This window comes from Lepisosteus oculatus, chromosome 5 (assembly GCF_040954835.1).
Source record: "Lepisosteus oculatus isolate fLepOcu1 chromosome 5, fLepOcu1.hap2, whole genome shotgun sequence".
In the NCBI taxonomy this organism is placed as follows: Eukaryota; Metazoa; Chordata; class Actinopteri; order Semionotiformes; family Lepisosteidae; genus Lepisosteus; species Lepisosteus oculatus.
Window position 1 is genome coordinate 28,415,927 of NC_090700.1, and position 21,393 is coordinate 28,437,319.

The 21,393-nt window shown below is 38.3% G+C and overlaps 2 protein-coding genes and 1 long non-coding RNA gene across 7 annotated transcripts in view; 1 reads left to right on the plus strand and 2 right to left on the minus strand.

Annotated features, from left to right (window-relative positions):
* Nucleotides 1–238: 238 nt before the first annotated feature.
* LOC102697481 (kinectin) lies at nt 239–11,183 on the minus strand. 3 transcript variants are annotated; one of them, XM_069190248.1, is made up of 5 exons: nt 10,681–11,183; nt 6,678–7,291; nt 4,181–4,352; nt 1,951–2,059; nt 239–844 (listed from the first exon to the last, which is right to left on the minus strand). In XM_069190248.1, exons 1-5 carry the CDS (start codon nt 10,954–10,956, stop codon nt 606–608), a joined length of 1,410 nt encoding a protein of 469 aa, XP_069046349.1. In that variant the 5' UTR covers nt 10,957–11,183; the 3' UTR covers nt 239–605. The 3 variants fall into 3 exon arrangements, with proteins under 3 accessions (XP_069046349.1, XP_015197701.2, XP_069046350.1); XM_015342215.2 differs by having other exon boundaries at nt 4,181–4,355; XM_069190249.1 differs by having other exon boundaries at nt 4,181–4,334; nt 10,681–11,181.
* On the plus strand, nt 7,208–20,931 carry LOC138239193 (uncharacterized). The gene is made up of 3 exons (XR_011189645.1): nt 7,208–7,321; nt 19,782–19,931; nt 20,848–20,931. It is a non-coding gene; the product is annotated as an uncharacterized lncRNA (long non-coding RNA).
* LOC102697672 (immunoglobulin-like and fibronectin type III domain-containing protein 1) overlaps nt 15,981–21,393 on the minus strand; it is a 49,842-nt gene continuing 44,429 nt past the window's right edge. For all 3 annotated transcript variants that reach the window (XM_069190246.1, XM_069190247.1, XM_069190245.1), the window contains 3 exons: nt 20,825–21,121; nt 19,799–20,125; nt 15,981–18,998 (listed from right to left, as the gene is read on the minus strand). In XM_069190246.1, the coding sequence (XP_069046347.1) occupies nt 18,994–18,998; nt 19,799–20,125; nt 20,825–21,121 (629 nt within the window). In that variant the 3' untranslated portion in view covers nt 15,981–18,993. The remainder of the gene's footprint in view (nt 18,999–19,798; nt 20,126–20,824; nt 21,122–21,393) is intronic.

Here is a 21,393-nt window from a genome sequence, read left to right on the forward strand (position 1 = left end):
ATTAGAAGATTTTGAAACACACAAAAGTACCAAAAAGAGACCAACAGCCTTTGAAGTTCTCTGCTCAAAGAGAAACATTTTTTTTCCTGGTTTCATGCTGTAGAACAATAACTTCTCAGCTCTCTCTTGTGTTGGCTGTTGATATATTTTTTACTTCACCCAGCTCACTTCAGAGACTTGAGCTCACACAGTGAGATGAAAGCATACATAACAAAAGCAGAGGTCTTACACTCAACACTTATTCAAACAAAATATGCATACTTGTAGTGGTTTATTTTCATGAGGAGAACATATCATTCGGAATCAAAGCTTCCAAGTCCCTTTTGGCCTATAGAGCCCTTAAAACCTTTCTTGTCCCCAATACATAGAAATATGCATTTATTTAAAATTCCTCAAATGTTTTTTTTTCTTTCTTTTTTTGTAACAATATGAAGCAGGGGAACATGGGGCCCAGCACCAAAATATGTTGTTAAGGCCACAAAATGGAACAGTGAGTTTTCACACTTGTCTTTGCAATGTTCAAATTCAGAGCTCAAGCCTAGCTCTGGTCCCTCAAAGCACCCAGGGAAGTCTGGACCTATGCTAGCTATGCTACTGTAGTTCCTCTAGGCACAGGCGATCCAGCTGGCCTTTATAGTGCTGGGGCCAGTCTCCCCAGCTCTGTCCATGAGCACCTTGAAGCCAGACTGACCGGGATCTGCCACTCTCACCCTGATTCCAGGGCTGGCCTGAGTCAGGCCCAGAGAGATGACAGGTAGCCGCGCTGCTGGTTCAGAGAACTGAACCAAGTGCTCCAGTGGCCAGGAGCACTCCTCACAACTCATCTCCACCTCTCCAGAGAAACCTGACAGAAGAGATAAAAAAAAGTGCTGAAGAAGACGGGTAGAAATGAAGAAAAGCCCCTTCTTGCAGTCACTTGATCGTGTCTGTTGTAGAATCATGAAGCAGTGGCAGGCTCCTACAGGAAATTTTAAATATGAAACATATAGGGCTTCTGATTTTCAATGTATATCTTCCACATATATTTATAATCCATGTCTTCTTTTAAGCAATTTTATTGTTTTTTTTCAGTGATCTCTGCATCCTAATTAAGAGAAAATATTGAATGGGTGCTGAATTTGAATTTGGGTGCTTTTGATTTATCATCTTTCTTAAAACACTGGTTTTGTTATTTTCAGACAGCATACGACTACAGGGCTGTTTTATGCTGAATATATATTTTAGAAGATGTCTTTTCAGCAGGTGGAAAAATGACCAAAGTATGAAGAAAAAACAACAAATAAGATATGTGCTACTGTATATGACTCTAGGTTGGAGAAATGAAATTCAAGTAAATCAGGTTTGGGGGGAAGTGATCACCATAGTGTATCAGCTTTGCTCCAAATACAAATAACACGAAACATCCAGAGGTTCAATCAAGACAGTCACTTTAGAACAAGGGCCTTATTCAGTAACTAATGGAATGACGTGATTTGTAATAAAAAAATCAAATTTGCTCAAAATAAGTGCCATTGTATAACAAAAAAACACAGAAATCCAGAAGCCCTATTAATTTAACCTCAATCTTGCAATAATTAGGACCTGAGTAACAATATGAAGTTAGGTCATATTATACCTTATTATATTATATTTTCTAGCTTTTGTGCTGTATAACATTTATGAATTATCCTTCAAATCCCTCACACATTTGTCATTAAAAAAAAAGATGTTTGTGTAAATTGTAATTATCACCTACTGTACATGTACATATTTGTTATGGCTTTTTTAAATCATTGTCAGTCAGGAGAGTTGCATTTACATTTAGGGTTAAAAAATAATTATAACAGTAGATATGATTTTTATTTTTTTGCCCCATTTCAATTTATACAAAACTACAGTAAAGAGAAAGGAATAATTATCTTTCTTTAGCTCTGGAAGTAAAAACAGAATAAATATTCAAAACAGACTCACAGCTCTGCACAGTTGCACCCACTCTGGCTTCAAGCTGGTCCAGTTCCTGTTTGAGGTTCTGTACCTCCCCTAGGAAGGTGGAATCCTTCTGTTCCCACTGCCCTGTGTTCTCCAGCCAAAAGAGAAGAGATTTTGCTCAGTGTGGACAGCCCCCTCCTGCACTGCATTCTGACTCACACTCATAAAGAAATTTCAGCTGTCTTTCACTTTTTGTCATACTCCAAGACTTGCAAAACACAAGGTATAATGAATTAGGAAATCAATTGCTTCACTGAAGACAGGAATGGCCAGATGCAGTCCTACGTGGTGTAGGTATTTTAACAGATCTAAGGGTTACCTATAAATCCTGCTGGACAGTCTATCTGGTGATGTTGATCACCAGAGTCTAATGCCTTTTAGTCTAGTTTGTATAAAATTAACATCCCCCAAATTGTACTAAGGCCAGACACTGCGCTTCAATCAGTTATGACAGCATCTGTAAAGAGAGCAGAGTAAGAAGATTCTAAAATGCTTTTTATAACAAAAAACAAGAGGAGACCATTCAGCCCTTCTAGCCCATTTGTTAGTTAACAGCTAATTCAAGCAAGCATCTCATTCAGATTTCTCTGTAGGGCTGTGGGATTACTGTGAGTGACAGGGTCAGGAGTTCGTCAATCTGGGAGGACCTTGGAGAAGAGTCACTGGGGCATGGCAAGGATGGTAAGGACCCATTGTTAAGAGATCCCAGGGCAGACCCAGGACATGGAGACTGTTGTGGGGGAAAAGGAAGTCTACTCTGCTCAACCACTGAGACCCTCACCAGGAATAAACAGTAAAATGAAATGAGATCTCATCTAGCTTGAGAGAACCCAAGATATCAGCTTCAAATTAATACTTGGTCCTAAACTCCCAAAAACCTTTGCTTAATCAAGTGCCTCAGCTTCAAAGGAAGTTCCAGATAATTTCTACTTCTGTCCTCTGGTTCATGTTTCACTATTGATTCTAAAGATGTCATTGTGTTGACATTGTCAAAGGCTTTTCAACACCTGTCAGCCACACAAAGAAATACATTTTTCAGTTTGTAATCATGGAAAGAACTATATTGTTCACAAAAAAAAGTTTTTTTTTTAAATCAACACATTATGAGGAAGGGTCCCATTCTTTTAAATGTTTTCATGCATAAGCAATCCAAAAGCTATTATGGAGTATTTTTCCTCTAATGAATTTCATGGAGTATCAAAGCCAATCCAAATTGTAGAAGAAAACTAATGGAAATTTCAATGACATTTAATATTAATATTTTTTGTCTGCACCTTGCAGCACTTCTTTTGTCATGTTGAATAATTCTCATTAGCATACCAATCCTCAGTTCACCTGAATGACATTTTCTGAATTCTGGCTTTTTATTTCAAATAGTACCAGTTGATATTCTCCTGTTTTAAATGTACAGTATGCCATTGCCTAAAACATTTGTTTGTATGATTGCTTCTTTTTGTAACCTTGAAAAGTACTTTGAATGATGCTCAGACTTCAGTGACAAAACATTCCCATCAGTGTTAGAATTTTTCAGCTTTTCCTGCTTGGTTAGGCAGGTGCTTATGACTTGAGCTTCTGATTCACAAGCTGTCACATTCCATCAAGACACAGAACACTCTGGATGGGCGTGTCGGCAGGATCTGACAGGATCTGCCCTCAAACCATGAGAGACATGCCCCAGTAAGAGCAATTTTCGTAGCTTGTTATTCCAGTACTGTCACCATATTTTTTCCCTATGTGCTAACAAATGCTTCCTAAGCTTACTGAATTAAAAATAGTATACTTCTTTTATTATCTTATACCAAAGTTGTACTCGTTCACCTTGCACCTGAGATAGATTGCATTTGCCTTCCTAAATTGTGAAGGGAGTATAAAGCTTGCATTAAAGCAGAGTTTTTGCTTTGACTTTTTGCTTTATTTATTCACATATTAGTGCACCCGTAGTGCTATAAAACATCCACTTTTATTTGTAAGGTGCACTCCCATTCCAATATCTGCATGTTGTGTGGTGTGCGTTTTTATAGCACATACTATACAGTATATCTGAAGAACAATAATGACGGTTATTGTCCTTTAGATATACTGTATAGTATGTGTTCAGTCTAAATTATATCAAGTGAAACTGACAAGTTTTTAAAGAACTGTGCTTTAACTGTCCTAATGTTACATACTGTAAATGTTATGGAATCTGTGGAATTTTAAGTGGCTGTATTACCTGGCTGATCTGCTCCTGGACAGAGTCCAGCTTGGTTCTGAGCTCACTGTTGGTATTCTGGACATCTCTGCTCTGTTCAGCCAGGCTGCTCTGCAGAGATTGCAGCTCTTCTTGTAGTGAAGTCCTCTGTGACTGAGCAACCAGCAGCACTTTCCTGACATACAGAGAGACACTACTGAAGAAAGATGTGAAGACGGGGGTTTGAATTTAATCCTTTCTGTAGGGGGTTTAGACTTCTAAGTCACAAGCTGGGGTTTATGGCAGGAAAGGGGGTTAACTGATAAGGATTGCAGATGCAAGCTAGGAACCCCCCTGGAAGCTAGGAACCCCCCTGGGTGTAATCTTAAACTGACCATTTGTCCAGAACACAACCTCATCCCAGGAGAGTGGGTGTGGATCAGGAAATTTCCTTCACAGGTTCTCCAGCCCAGGTGGGACGGACCCTACCAGATCCATCCTGTTGACAACCGAGTCTGCGGTTCGAGTGGAAGGAAAAGATCGCTGGATCCACGCGTCACACTGCCGACGAGCCTCATCCCCATTTACAGACTCAGAATGAAATCATTTCTGTTAATAACGATAATTGTTGCTGTAGGACTATGTTCCGCAGGGATTAATGATCATCTCTCCCACAAAGGAGAACATGGAATTAATTCCTTTTTAGGCCTCTCCTATCTGACAACTAAGAAAACCAACCAAAGTGACTGCTGGGTGTGTGCCGCATTACCCAAATATGTACAGGGAGGACTTCCTATGGGGGCCATTCCTTGGCGTCTCGAGGAAGTCATAGGCATGATCATTTGGAGGGATAATTTAGGAGATTTTAATATGACAAACTATGGGGGTTGCCATAACACGACTTTAACCTGCACAACATTACAATATCTACAGGAGCGAGGCTTAGAGCCCACGAGTTTCACAGGCTCTTATGCTCCTAAATATAACAGAAGCCATACACCAACATACCTGACTCTAAATAAGGTACGTGAGGGAAACATATGTTTTCAGCACACTAATGGTCTGCGCTTGGTTGGATGGAGTCGTTGCAACCTTACCATCGCTGCAAATATATCCACCTCTACCTTCCAAATTCCAGGATGGGATCGGCACACCCCACAATTCGGTATAAGCTTCTTATTTTCAGAGGCATGGGGAGTGCCAAACGGAACATACTTCATTTGTGGAAAACGAGCCTACCCATGGTTGCCAGCCCAGTGGTCTGGCTCATGTTATTTAGGATATGTGGTTCCTCATATCCGTGTTCAAACCCACAGCCCCTTCGGACCTAACCACAGACCACAAAGAAAAACTGGCTGATTAGGAATATTATTTAGGTATAATATTTCCACAGGCCGGCATGAACTTTCTGAGTCGAGAGTTAATTCAAATGGCCTCGACTTTAGAGGAATTAGCAAATTCTACCTCATCTAGTTTGAAGGCTGTTAATGATGAGACGGTAGCCCTCAGAACAGTGGCCATGCAGAACCGACTAGCTTTAGATTATGTACTGGCGGCCCAAGGAGGAACTTGTGCAGTAATTGGCACTGAATGCTGCACATATATTCCTGATAATTCTGAGCACATCTCAGATCTGGCCCAACACATTTACAATGAGGGACAGAAATATCAGGACTATTATACTGAAAATTGGGGAATTGGGTCTTGGGTAAAGTCTGTGTTTGGGGCCTGGGGTGGAACCTTTTTACAGTGTTTATTTGTAGGAATAGTATTGTTTATATGTATAATTGTAATCATCACGTGCACAAAAACATGTATCACATCTTGCTATAACCGTGGAACGTACAAAGTCATGGCAATACATACCTGTTCGCCAAGAAAGGAAAGATCTGCCCTGACATTGTATGTATAAAAATAGGCTACACTGACGTATGCCATATTTTATAAGGGGGAAATAAAGAAAGATGTGAAGACGGGGGTTTGAATTTAATCCTTTCTGTAGGGGGTTTAGACTTCTAAGTCACAAGCTGGGATTTATGGCAGGAAAGGGGGTTAACTGATAAGGATTGCAGATGCAAGCTAGGAACCCCCTTGGAAGCTAGGAACCCCCCTGGGTGTAATCTTAAACTGACCATTTGTCCAGAACATCGTAAACTGGCCAAATACCATGAACCCCCCTCTTTACCATCAGACTGAGTGACGTCAGAAACGGAGAAGAAAACACTATATAACCCAAAAGTTATACAATAAGTTGAACAATACTTTCCTTTTTGTTGTTTCTTGCGGGAAACAAGACTTTGGCTTTGTTGTTCCTTGCATGCAATAAACTCATCTGTTTTACTTCATCTCGGGATCAAGAACCTTATTTCTTCTGTTACAACACTAGTAACAATTAAGCCAGTGTGAAGACTGAAAAAAAGAACTGGATCTACTCCTGAGATAATGAAGGAAATGTACACATGAAAGGGAATGGTCATGCTTACAGTATGTAACAAAACCCATTTAAATGTTCTACAAAAAGGCACATACAGTACTATACCTTATATTTGTTAGTTCCTGCCCACTTGTATCCAGCTGAACCTTCTGACTCGCTGCAGAATCTTTCAGATTCAGAATCTCCTTGTTATGCTCCACCACTTGAGACGACAGCGTGTGAACAAGACTGGTATGTTGTTTCAACAAGGTCTCAAAATTTTCATTACTGCTAGTAAGCCCTTCTAGATTTTGGACCAACATGGAATTCTCATTTCGGACCTCCTCCAGCATTTGGTCTTGGGCTGAGAAAGTTTTCTCTAAAGAGTCCACCTTCCCGAGGTAATCTGTGACAGAATCTGAGAGGGATTTCAGGTGTTCTCCCTGCTGAGAGCTTGTGTTAATGACAATAGTGACCTGTTGCTTTAGCAAATCCAACTCTTTGGTCGTAACCTCCAATAGGCTCTGGAGTTCAATCATCTCATCTCTTGGGATCATGGTCTCCTGTAAGGCATTTAGTCTAGTATTCATCTGTGTATGAAGTGTAGATACTCTGGCAGCTAGTTCAGAGGATCTCAGCTCTTCAATAGTGGTGACTGACTTTTCAACATGCTTCTGCAACAGCCTGTGTTCTTCTTCCAGATTGAAGAGTCTCTGCTCATATCCCTCGGAGCTGTAAAGCTGTACAGAAATGTGAAAAGATACTGAAAGGTAAAATTTGGATTTCTGTCATTCATAATTTTTTTCAGAATAGTAGCATCTATAGGGGGTTAAAGAGAACCCCACTGGTAAGAAAGGCTTCCTGTATGAGTGCCTTTTAATGTATAAAATTGACTTTTTAATCAAAAATGCAAAGAGGGCTGAAATATAAAACACCGACCAAAATACTTTATTATGTGTGAAGAGGCCCTTTGATATGATATGATACTATTTTTTCCCATGTCAAATTCACCTGAAGCATTTTTACTGGCTCCTAATGTGAATTATGTAACAAATGTATTTGCCAACACATTTAATATTTAATTTAATGCAAATTAAATATACTGAATGCTGTATAGCATGTATAAAGTGAATACAAAGCAAAAGCATTCAGTACACATGCAACAACAGTACAAACACAGCTAAATTAATGCATAGCACATGAAGTGTTTAACTAATTTCTTTTTTATTTAACCGTCTTTGCTCTGAGGTGCGTTTAATATTGTTTCTAATATAGTACTAACACTACAAGATAGGAAAAATTTAATTAAAAGGCGAAAGAATGAGTCATTTTTAACCTGACAAGACAAGCAAATTGGATTCAAGACCTCCTGTTTAATTTACTGTTAGTTTATTTACTTTTACAGTACTTGTTGTTCTTCCTATACCTCTTTTCTTACCTCATATAGCATTTGTTTTAAGGATGCTAGGCAACCTACAGTAATAGAATTAGGCAGACTCAAAAGACTTCCTCTTGCAAAACTATTTTTATCTTGGGCAAGGAATAATTCTGATGCCCATGGAAAGGCTTTGATGCTCCTCTGCAGACACCCCGTAGCCTAAGGGTGTTAATGTCACAAATATATCATGTAACTTACAGTAGCTATACTTTACCTCATAGTAATGCTAGTGCTCATTTTTCCAATAGTAACTCTACTAAAGTAGTTCTAGTCTTGTATTCTCCCTCTATTCAATGGCTATCATTGTTTCTGTGTACATTTTATTAAACTTAAACAAGGTAGGTGCCATGCCCTAAGTGTTATTACTCTGTATCAATGATTTATAATGTGAATACATGCTGTTCAGTGAATAATTCAACGCATGGAGTGAACAACTAATATTCACAATGTTCACAGCAAGCTGTTTTTTTATCTATTGATTATAGATTATGTGCCAATAAAAATGAAATAAATCTCTTAGTGTTCTGAGCATTTAAAAAGCTGAAGATTAAAAATGTTGCCTCATGAATTCCAAAACAGTTTACTTAGACAGTTAAACCTCACTTGCACAGATCCTTGTTGTACTGTACATTATTATTCTAGGGGGCTGCAATACTGGAAAATGTCGGAATGTACAGAATACCAATATGATAAATACTAGCACTCAAAGGCAGTCTAGCATGTTTAGCAAACTGAATTAACTATGCAGTAAAAGGCTTGAAGGTTTGTTGCCTAACCAGGTACTTCTAGGTAGCTGTAAAGCTCTGAAGGCCAGTCTTTCTTTAGTTCTTTTCTCACTGTGTTCTTATAGGTTTCCTCTGAGCACTCTAGTCTGCTTCCACCTTCCAGGTTAATTGGAGTCCCGAAACTGGGTGTGTATGGGTCTGCATGCTCATGTGTTTACGCATGCGTACCTGTACATGTCCATGCCATCCACAGTGGAATCCCGCCTTGTACCTGTGCTGACAGGATACTCTGGGACAATAGTACTGCTTAATTACCGCCAGGCTGAGAATGGTAAATTGGAAGGATCAGCTACTGTATATAGAGGGGAAATAATTTGCTTCAATATAGAGATATATTGTATATGTATCTGATATGCAATATAAAGTAGGTGTAGCAATTGTTTTTTTAATTCTTTAAACAATAAAGGCATACATAGTCTGTAAACTGCACTGCATATTATTTACAAAGTGAAAGGTGTATTGCATTGAATCTATTTAGTACCTGACAATAGACACTAGCACTGTTTACAGTATATAAAATGTGTAAGTAATAGTCAGTACTCTGAAAGCTCAGGTGAGGTTGAGGCAGGGCATGTTTCTAGGGGAGTTCAACTAGGGATGAACTGAGGAAGGCTCCACAGTCGAAACATAGTGTCTCTTTTCTTTTCACATGGAATTAACCTTAACGTCTTTCTAGGAAGCCTAATAGCCACTTGGTAGTCAAGGTGGTGTTACAAAACCATTGTTTGTTAGTCCTTGTGAGCACAAATAGCCTTTGAAAACGTGTTGCAGGTTCCTATTTTTGAATAGTAGGGTGCCAGAGATCAGTATTTACAAAAGCATAGCTGTGGTCTATATTTAATGATCTCTGACCTGACAAGTGGTTTAAAGTTTCAGTTATTACAGATGCAGGGCACTATGAATAACAAAGAAAATACTCCATTAAACCAATTCTGAATCATAGGGGAATGAATAATAAAACTATTTAAATTACATTGTATACTGTATACAGTATGTTCCCTTTGAAAAGGGTTCATTACATTTAAATAATATGGTTTTAGCAAAAAAAACATATTTTTTAATCTCTTGAATTTCATGCATAGAATAAATACATTTAAGGATCTGAAAGGAACTGACTTGGTTTTAGATTCTGATTTTTTGGTAAAATCAAGTGACAATAACAGTTGTGACTGTGAGTTATCACTCACAGGATTTTACAGGAGCTTTCATTTAGCAACTGAATAATATTAGAATTATGCAGTTACTTGCTAAAACTGTTATACAGTGTGTGTATATATAGTTTATACAGTATAACATATAGTTAGGGCAGGGCAGATGCATATTATGTAAATATGTAGTTTATTTGAAAGTAAATACAAGTATCCTTTGTAATGTTTAAATAATATCTTCATGCACTATTGAATACAGTAGGTTGTACTAGCTCTTGAGAGGATAAGGCTTAAAAATATTGGTATTGATAAGATACTGTTATCAGACTGCATAAAGTTAACAGAGCAGATCATAAGCTATGCTTTACAGTAACACCTCCACCATGACACACAACCGAAAGTGTACAAAAATCCTAGATGTCTTAAATTCTAGACATTTTCAGGTTGTAAGTACTGTAAAATACGATACCAGAAATTGGCCCCGTTGACCCAATGACAAATTCAAGGACCCCTCAAACTGCGATCTCTGATTTAAAAAATGGAAAATCCGAGTTCACGCTGGTCAAACGATTCGCAAAATTCTAAGTAACTTTTTGACAGCCATTTTGAAATCCATCTTTATCTAAAAAATAATAACAATAACAATAACATATCTTTATGTTCCGATTTGCACTTTTGTTTTTGGGCTAAATATTAATATGTATCCGTGCACTGTAAATGTATGCTCACTGTCACTAATCATAAAAAAGTCATCATACCTTTGCATTAACCTTTTGGACTTCTTCCTGGAGGGTTTGTAGCTGTGCTATTTTCAACTGCACGCCCCTGAGGTTGTCAGTCAGGACACCTATGGTCTGGAGTTGCTGGGTGAAAAACCAGGAGGAGGTGACAACCCCGACCCCAATCAGGAAGAATAAAATGATCACTGATGTATTATACTTTCCATTTCTTGGTCCCCGCTCGAAAGAGTCGTCCTTAAAAGAGTTCTCTTCCTGCCTGTGGTTATTTTTCCCCTTCCGATGCTTAGCTGTCATTTTAAAAAATATATATATTCACCTACTATGAACTTTTAATTGAAAGCGATGACAACAATCAACATTGACTAGACGTATTTCCAAACCACACGCTACTAGTTTTGGAAATTTAATTTCTTAATTACATAACTTAAATGTCTGAACTTTTTTTTTCCCCTACACAGTCCAATGAATACATTTGCCATTCATCTTACACTCATAACCAGCAACCCGTGACAGGTGGGACAGGCTGGAACACGAATAAGGAAAGGGGCGGGTTTATCAAAACCAATTGGAGGAACGCAGTCAGGCTAGTCAGGGCGTAAAGAGATTGGACCCTGCCAATCGCGGTGTCCCGTTTGTACAGTGTTATCTAAGGAAGACAACGCATGCATGTTGGAGTTGGGTTTATTTTTTGAGTCCTGTGGTGTATTTTTAAGCAGTGGTGGTGAGAGCTACTTGTTTATTGTTTCGTGGAGTTTCCCTAAGCTCGTATTCGACAGGGTTGCAAAACACGTACTGTAGGCTTGGTGTACAGTAGGAATGTTTGTCTTTCTGTATATCTGTATATCTTTCAATAGGGCGTTCTTGCAGTGAACATGACAGCTGACAGTACAGTTTGGTTCCAGTCGTGCCTTGCCAATGTTATTTACTATTATTTATATACTGTATACATACCTTAAGCGAAATTATATATGGTCAAAAGCAGCAATAATCTCTCTTAAGCAGTAGCCGGGTCACATTCTAATAATTCACATAATATTTGTGATCCAGCTACATTGTGCTCCACGTTGTACCACCTGACTTTAGTCTATTCTCGTATTTACCCAATTATTATTTCAAATATATGGTTTTCATAACACAATGGTGTTGTTATTCTCTTGGAGGGTTTTTGTCTCAGCACCATTTGGTCACATTTAAAGAGCAGATAGCCATTAACCTCACCAGAATTATACTATTGTCTGCAGGAGAATGAGGTATAATAAAGGAAAACACATGTACTGATTTCTTGAAGATAAAAAGGTTTCTTGGAGGAAAAACAGAGTGTGGACAAGTAACAGATAGTACAGGCAAGTGGTGAAAAGAAGATCATTTGGGGGATTTGTCAAAAAGTAGGAAGTGTATACATTTTTTGAGAGAGAAAAGTAGTAGGTGAACCACAGAAAGATGTTTAATGCAGGTGCAAGAAACCTGCTGTATAATAAAAAGATTTAGTGAGAAAATAATGAATAGTTTTTGTGAGAGCCGCTAGAGAAAATAATCAGAGCATCAACAGAAATGTATTACTCTTTTTATACATCATGTATGCTTTATAAATATGAAAGATACAGACTTTGGATATTGAATAAATATTTATTTGCCACTTTAAGTATTGGATTATTCAAGATGGACTTTGGTGATACTCGCAGGTGAGGTTGTTGCAAAAGCAGTGGTGAATTTCTGAAAAACTTTCCCATTCTTGTCCTTGAAGACTGATTCTGCTGCACTTTGTAATGGAAAGTTACCGAAGAAAAGTGTTTTATCCTAAAAATGTTGTTTACAGGCAGAGCTGTGTTGTAAAAACAGCTGGATTCTGTGAACAAAGTGTGATTGTACCCAGCAAGTCAAAGGCACGGGATGTTCTAAGAATATGTTTATCTCTGCCCCAGCAAAAAAGGTAGATACAAAACTGCACGTAGCTGTCTTCTCTGTCCTTCATGGCTAAGACCTATAAGGACTGGACAATTACTGTCTCGCCTGTCTTTGTATTACTAACCAACCATAATGAAGTAAACAAGTTGAGGTGTTGCATCAGCTAAGTGTATAAAATAAGGGACTTTTATCTATTTTACTTATCTAAATTAGCTCACACTCGCTGCACAGACTGGTGGTTGCTGTCTTTCCCTATTGCGCAACATGAATAAATGCTTTACTGAGTGAATGAGAACACCTTTCCTGGCTCTCCTCTGATAAAGATTCGACGACAGCTTCACTCTTGCCTATTGAATGGGCAAACTGCATTCCTTGACAGTAAGTTTTAGAAGCAAGGGTCTGGCTTCACTGATCTTCAAGCAGTACCTGATGCACTGGATTATCCACAAGATCTATTTGCTACAGCTACTGTGGGGCACAACCTCGGTTACCTCTTGGGCTTTATTTGCAGGTGTGTCCTTGAGAGTTGTCTGCATGGCTGCTATGTGGTCTTCTCCTTCCACATTCATGTCCATCCTTCAGCACCAGGAATCTGAACACTGCTAATTCCCAAGTATAACCTCAGGCCGTCACATTGGTGAAGACTATTCCATAACAAAGGGAATATCCTTGTGTTTTCACAACTTTCGCTTCCCGAAAAGGAATGCAGACATTACACTTTTTTTCCCTCATAGCTGACCTACTGTATCTACTCTTCAACTAGGAATAATAACAACCAAGAATGAAGCATATTGAAAAGGTTTTCTGGGGTGATTTAGTTACAGTACAATTTGGTTTAATCCACTTGGCTGAGGGCTGACCGCTTGGCCATAGGACAAGGAGGCTAGGACCTGCATGTAGATTGAGTGACCAAGGGGCAGCTGCAAAGGTGGAAATGGGGGATGAGGTGGGATGCAAAAGAGTATGCGAGGGAAAGAAGGGAATTATGTGTATTATATATAGTACAGTATATTCGTAATGTTTTAGGTGAGGAAATGATGTCAGGAGTGATTAAATTATTCACAGCTGAGGCTGTTTGAACTTGATTTATGTCATCCCTCCCAAACTTTCATTATAAACTCCATGTAAAAGAGCACAGCATAGTCCCTGTCACCACGGTTTTAGGAGCCTGGAATATCTTCCCAGGATGGTATAGCTGGGTGCCTGCCTGGTATTTGTTTCAGTACTCAGTCAGTGATGTTGTCACTTTTCCATTAGTAATGACTGCATTCTTTTTTAGGGAACCAAGATTAAAGTAACAGTTGGAAATTCCCAGCTTTGGGGATAGCGATATTTCATAGGTTGGTGGCTGCTCTTTGGAAAGAAGAAGAACAGGAAGCATTTTTTTCCTTCAAACTCTTCCCCACAGTTTTTGCTGAGTTTTATGAGCCTGAATGTTCCTTCCTAATTCTAGTCTAAACCCTACTAGAAACCAGTGATCGAGGGTAATAATACCACATTTCCTATTATAGGGAGCCGTGTGACTGTACAGTATGTACAGTATGGTATTGTTCAAATTAGGGAAGTTGTTACATAATAAAAATATATTCATGTTTCCTGAGAGGAAGTCTGAGTTTTTGGGAACAAAATGCTAATGGATAATTACACAAATGCGTAGTGTGTGAGTTGGTAGAATTTAACTACACAGTGAAATATTTTGGGGTTACCAGCAAATCACAGTGTTCACAACCTCCTTCCAGGTGGCGAACTGTGGAATATTTTCCTGATTAAGCTTTTGTCCAAGTATAATTATTTATGAGAGTTACATTTTCTGGTTTAGCTAGCCTCTCTTAATAAAGTGGGAATAAATATGCTTTTAATAATGTGTTCTTTTTTTCCATAATTGTGCTAATGCAAAAAATGAATAATATTTGTATCCATGTATCAAATATATATATTAAAAACTATCCTCAAAATCACATTGGGCAGAAGATTGAGGCGTTTAAATAGATACAGTACAAATGATAGCAGGACCAGTCCCATCTTCTCAAACCGGTTATTAAATCTCGGTAACAAAATAAATCCAATAACGTTCTATTTTTTTCTACAGTTTTCTAATTAAGCACAAAATCTATCTGTCTATGAGATTCTTGGGAACATCTGGATTGCAGTCCTAGATGCCAGAGGTCATTGTTACTCAACTCTCACCTTGATCAACTGATCGGGAACCTGCAGGGCGTGGTAACCCCACATGGGTCTCAAATGCCCACCAAACTCTCAACCAATCATCGCCCATCTTTGTTCTGGATAAAAAAACACTGCACAGCTCAGAACACTGCTTCTCTGGCTGTTTTTGCGCACCCTCAGAGACAATCAAATTACTGCCAGTGTTGTCTGTATAGGGACTGGAACCTTGTTTCAGCAAAGCGTTGGCCTGGGGAAAGCCCGTATGTAAGAATTCTGATTCCGATTCTGCTGGAACAATCTGCCACCAGGAAGGCATTATCAGCGCACATGCGTTTGCCTGGGGAGAGCTCTCTAAGGCAAGAGTCAGGTAGAAGAGGCTGTAAGATGTCCATCAGGTCGATAGGCCTTTGCTGCTGGGGAATAGGTGTGAGTCTATAACCCACAATGGAAGAAGGTGCAGTCCCCAAAACTCTCTGCATCCTGGCAATACCCCTGCACTGTGCTTGGTCAAGTGTCAGATTTGGTTTACCGGGTGAGGATCAGGCACCTTCACTGGGTGGTGGTGCCCTGACTGGCCCCCCATAGAAAGCACGGGGACTCAATACCAGCCAGTGGCTAGGACCCAGACAGGCCAGAGGAGGCTGCCCTGAGCAGTCCCACACAGAACCTTCCAACAAATGGACCCTCTGTGGCTGCTGAGGTCCCACTTGAGCATCTGACATGCACCTGAAGGCCCCCAAGCCACTTAGGATTGAGTATAGCTTTGTGAGACTGTTTGGGGCCGACAGGGACATCTGGTCTTAGATGGGGGGCAATGTGACACCTAGCGGCCTTTGAGTGAATCAGCAGACAGTGATACTAAGAAACTAACAAATACTAAGAAACTAAAATACACTTTCAGGTACATTGAAAGCTAATTCAGATTATAAAAAATAAAGCCTGACCTATTAAATTATTTTAACTGGAATTTGTCATTGAAGGTCTTAATTTCATTTACAGAGTTTGTGGTGTAAAATCTTGAACAGCATTCACTGCACAGACTTAATCAAAGTCAAGCCTGTGAAAGACAGTCAACAAAAAAAGACTATAATGTTTCCAATATATTTTTTAGTTTTGGTCATGTTATATACAGTACTTTGCTTATACAGTATACTGTACTATGTATTATAGTATTATAATATATATTATATTTATTTTATTATTCAAGTGCACTTATTCTTCTAAAATGATGCACTGGAATCGTTGGCTATCCTTTTAGATTTTATTAAAATTTCATAACAGAATAAATAGCATCACATTTCTTGTTCATACAAACATAACAAAGTAACAAAACATTTTTGTCTTTATAATGCATTCAGAATATAAATTTGGCCACTGAAGCCTGTCGCAGTTCTCTGGTTTATCTCAGGCACTTATGCTCATTAATATAGTAGTTACATATTTTGGGACACCTCTGAAAAGTATCCAAATTTTGCTCACATGTTATTTCTTTTCATGTCAAAATGTATCATAATATAAAAAAACACATGATTAAAAATGCATTCTCTTTTGTGTCAGCGTAGTTTTGCTGCACTCATATAATTTGTTAGAGATTGTAATTTATTAAAGATTATGTCAAATAAAGTTCCTGCTTTGGTTTTAAAAGTCACCATCCCATGTGATTCATTTTCATAGTGTGCTCTGCCCTTGGAAATAAAAAATAAAACGTTTGCTAAATCTTCAAAACTTCAGGTACCAGAGATAAAACTTCATATTCTCCTTGGTTCAGAACACAAGTTTTCCGGCCTAGAGGATATGCAAAACTATTTGAACAACAATCAGAAATGAAATAAATCAGCATTTAAAGTTAGAAATAAGATTGGTTAGTAACTGTATTAAGATGTAACATAAATGCGATTACATAGAACACAATTAGTGGAGTTAATAAAAGATAGTCTGCCTGACTGCAGGAAGTCAGGATAACACAAGAACGAAAATCAGTTCCCAACCCAGCTAGTCCAAACACCACAAGCTGTTTTTTTATCTCAGAAAACAATGAATGTATAGTGAAAGCTGAGATAGCATAAGTATCATGCAGGGTAAACTAAACAAATACAAATTCATCTGCAGATTTAAATGCATTAATATTTATAATGAGTATACTTTCAACTGCATAGGCATACCATTTAAAAGAACAGAAAAAGTAATTGTAATTGTATTCTCCATCAAATTATGATATTTATTATCTGCTTTTGAGATGTTAAAAAATCTGGAAACCCTACATATAATGTGTCTTGGAACGACTGAAATTACTCATTGCTTCACAATTTATGTAGAGCTCATTTTATTTCCAGCCAGGAACTCTGAGATCTACAATACTAAGTAAATTTATGTCAACTTCCTAGGTTGAATTGTATTCTTGTACAGTATATTTTAGACTTAAAAGATAATTGGGGTGGCATGGCGACACAGTGGTCAGCATTGCTTCCTTGTAGCGCTGGGGGCCTGGATCCAATTCCTGGAGTTCTATCTTTGTGGAGTTTGTATGTTCTCAATGTGCTCGTGCGGGTTTTCTCCATTTGCTCTGTTTTTCTCCCATAGTCAAAATACATGCTTGTAGGTTTAGTGGCTTCTTGGAAAATTGGCCCTGGTGTCACTATGTGTGTTTTTGCGTGCCCTGTGATGGACTGGCGTTCCATCCAGGATGTATTTTGCCTTGTGCTCGTTAATTGCCAGAACCCTGTATTGGATAAAGCGGATACCAAATGGATGGACGGAAGATTGAATATCATTACAATTTTAATAAGCAATGGAGATTTTGTGTTTGCCAAATGTGTAGATAATGTATGGTGCAAATAAAATGTTCCTTAGGTTCCTCAGGGTGCCACCTGGACATTTCACAACATTCTGCAAAATAGTCTTTGGATAGACAAGCCAAAGTCATTCGTTTTGGCAAGAATAAGAAACATTTCATGTGGTGAAAATCAAACACTGCCTTCCAGCAGAAGAACCCTTCCTGACCATCAAACATGCTGGTGGAGAATGATGGTTTGGGACTGCCTCAGGACCTTGACCGTTCACCATCATTGACAGAATGACAGAAAGGCATTGTATAGGAGAAATAGGAGAAATCCGAGAAATGCTGTTCTGAAGCTAGCAGAAAGTGGGTCATGCACCAAGACAATGATCCTTAACATACAGTAGAAGCAGATCTACAATAGAATGGCTATAGAAAAAGAGATTTCACATTTTGGGATGGCCAAAGTCTGAAATTAAACTAAAGTCGATGTAATATACAAATTAACAATTACAAGAATTACAATGAGTTACCACTAGTTACTGAATCTCAGAGTTCATATTTTTACAAAAGCTTATTTGGTTTTTGAATTATTTTGTTAATCCAAATCCAGATATATCTTATATATTTGTATTATAGATTCCATCAGGTTATCTTCATATTTTGTTAAGACTTTCATGAAGATTTAATTGTGTTTGATGTCTAAAATATATGAAAATGTGGACCAAATTAGGAGGCTGACAAAAGTTTTCGTCACTGCCTATAAGATAAGATCATTTTATTAGCCCTATACAATTTCTTGCATTAGGAATTTGTATTTTTGCATACCCCAGCTTGCTCTCCATGAGACACACAGACAGGGAGAGAGAAGCCTAAGTTTTAGAGTGCAGGGTCAGCCATTGTACAGTGCCCCTGAAGCAATGGGGGTTAAGGGCCTTGCTCGGGACCCAACAGAGTAGGATTCCTCTACCAGTCATGGGATTTGAACCAGCAACCTTCCAGCCACAGACACAGATCCTTAGCCACAGTACCACCACTCTACCCTATGATACTGTATGCTAATCAAATTTGTGAAAATATTTTTAGATTTACATTTTTTTTATTGTGTTTTTGTATCTAATGTTGGAAGCTGCTGAAAAGCTGGAGACATTCGAATAAGGTCCTAGCAGAAAATAATGTCTTGGATTCATCAGCTGACTTTGAATACCCTAACAAACTGACTCAATCACACACACTGCACATCTCATGCACTGCAGGCCGGGAGTCTACTGATTTCCTGACATCCACTAGGTACTGTACATGCACTACTGGGAAAATAAAATCCATTCTTTAGCCTGTAGCAGAAGTTATTGCTTTTGCTCATACAAATTATACTTAAGAATTTTTACACAAAACTTAAACAAAATTTGAGAGGAATTCCAGGAAATGATAGATTTGAAAATAACAGAGGCAGTCTGTGACATCTGCTTGCTTTCCTTTCCACTTTATTCTGCAAAAGAAAGGAAAGAATGACAGTTTAGGAGAAAGACAGCAAATAATTTTACTGTAAGACCTTTACTTGGGTTCTATCAATTTGTCAAAGAAAAGGTAACACAGGATTACAGATTCTGTGATTCTTGATCAAAAATGTTTAAATTCCTGAATTTTAGAACATGTACTAGCCAGTATTGTTTTTATTTTTGGATGCTCATAAATGTTAATTGCTGTTTTATATAAATCTAACAAAAGCCAGTTTGTAATTATTCATTTTGTAACAAATATGATCTTTTTAGCAGGATCAGGATTAATAATGAAAAAACAGCAGAAATCAGCCAGTATTTGATATGCAGGCTAAGAGCTCCAATGGTAAAAGAAACATGTTGTTACCCTAGGAAAATTGGTTTAAGCCCTCTTCCCCACTTTTTGTTACTCTGCCAAAACGTTTTTAACCCCCTTGTTTTTTCCCTTACAAGAGACATAAAGTGAAGGTCATACAAGTTATTTTACACCTGATTGCTGAAAAACCAGTACCAATCAATGAAGCTGTTCTAATGGGAATATTTTTTGGTAAGACAACTTGGAATTGTTATTCAAAAGCATAGCAGCAGCATTCACTCTCTGGGATTCCACACTGTCGGTCACTCTGCTCTCTGCTGATTGCTTTATCTATCAATCAAATGCTAGTTTAGTTTCTGTTCTACCAACCTTCATAAAACATGTTTTGACTGTAATTTACTTGAATAATTTCTGTTTCAAGACTCTTATGCTCATTTCTTAATGATATTAATTCTAGTCACCAGAGGCCTGTACCTCTGACTGTGAGTCTGGTGGAGCACTCTGCCCTTCCCAGGCTGTTCTCTGCGACGACAGTGTAGTCCCCGCTGTCTCTGGGGCTGACTCCTATGATGAACAATGACCAGACGCCATGCACGTTGGACACCAGGTAGTGGGCATTGTGGTTGAGGCTGATGTTGTTGTGATACCAGGTGACATGTGGCTTAGGGGTTCCCCTCACGGCGCAGCTCATGTGACACTCATATCCACGGGGAACAAAATGCGTCTTTAAAGGAACGATGAAATACGGTGCTTGTCTGTGGTCTTTTTCCTTATACCTGGGCACATTTACTGTGAGCTTATCTGAAAAAAGAGAGAGTATGTTCTCTTAAGAACCCATAAGAAAGATCTCCTTAGAAATCTTTTACTGTTTTTTTTTAAAGTAACCTCCTATCTTTTTTGCTGGATTAGGTAATCAAGGTAGTCAAAGAGATTAGTGTTGTGTTTATTTAGAATGGCTAACAGTTGATTGATGGGCTGTGTTTAGTACTGTATTTTTATAAGTATTATGTTTAAATTTGTCAGGTCTACCTGCAGAACTAGATGATAAAAACATTTTATGTTCTAAAATTAACATAATGTACAGTGCTATTTTGTTGGTTTTCCCAATCATAGGGTTTTCATTGTTTATCTCAGAACATTCAGAATGATAATTGCTCTTGGGTCATTTCATAGAGTTTTTAGTTCCAGCAAATGGTCAAAAAGAAAAGGTAAACTCTCAAGTATCTCTACTTGGTTTTTGCTTAATTATTTTAAGTAAATTAGTGCTGTGAAGATGAGTTTAGTCCAAGCACTGAAGTAAATGAACCACAATATAACAAAACTTTAGCAAATTAATTTTCAGACCTTTTTTCAGTGTACCCACATTATATATCATGAAAAACATAATTTGTTGGTATATTATTTTAAAAATAAACACCTTTAATTCTGTGCTCATTATGTGATGCTAAATGCTTATGGGCTTCTCTTCTCAAAAGGTTCCTGTTTTTTGGTTTTGCTAACCTTTCTTTTTGCCTATCTCCCAGGCTGAAGATTCAGAGGGCGCACTGAGGCCCATGTCGTTCTTGGCATACACCCGGAAGTAGTATGAGCGGCCAGCGACAATGTTGATAGCAGTGAACTTGTTGTTGAAGATGTCATCTGCTACTGTATGCCAGGACAGCTTGCTGGAATCTCGTGTCATCACCATGTAGTGTAGCCTGTTGTCCCGTTTTTCATCCGGTGAAGGTTCCCAGGACACCGTCACTGTTCCAGACACATTCTCCTCCAGCTGCACTGGTCCTGGTGGCTTGGGCTCGTCTGAGATCCAGGAATGAGAAACATTTTCATGACATAAAATGCGGTGACTTTCAAAAGTCACCTTTCCTTCTCAGCACAATTACTGTTTACTCTGTGTAAAAATCTATATAGATACAAAGAGACAAAGTAGGAGTGGGGAAGATACATTCATAATTTATTAATTTAAGAGAGTTTTGGAATAGTAATTATGATTTAATAGTGACAGTGGAGAAATTGTATCGAAGCACAAATTGTGGAAGCCCCTTTGTCAGTTACAGCTTTGAGTTGTTTTT

Coding starts and splice junctions, on each gene's coding strand:
- LOC102697481 (XM_015342215.2), bottom strand. CDS start 10,956: ATGACAGCTAAGCATCGGAAGGGGAAAAATAACCACAGGCAGGAAGAG. Junction 7,292..10,680: donor TCCAAAAGGTTAATGCAAAG/GTATGATGACTT, acceptor ATTTCTGTACAG/CTTTACAGCTCCGAGGGATA. Junction 2,060..4,180: donor TCCAGGAGCAGATCAGCCAG/GTAATACAGCCA, acceptor TTTTGGCTGGAG/AACACAGGGCAGTGGGAACA.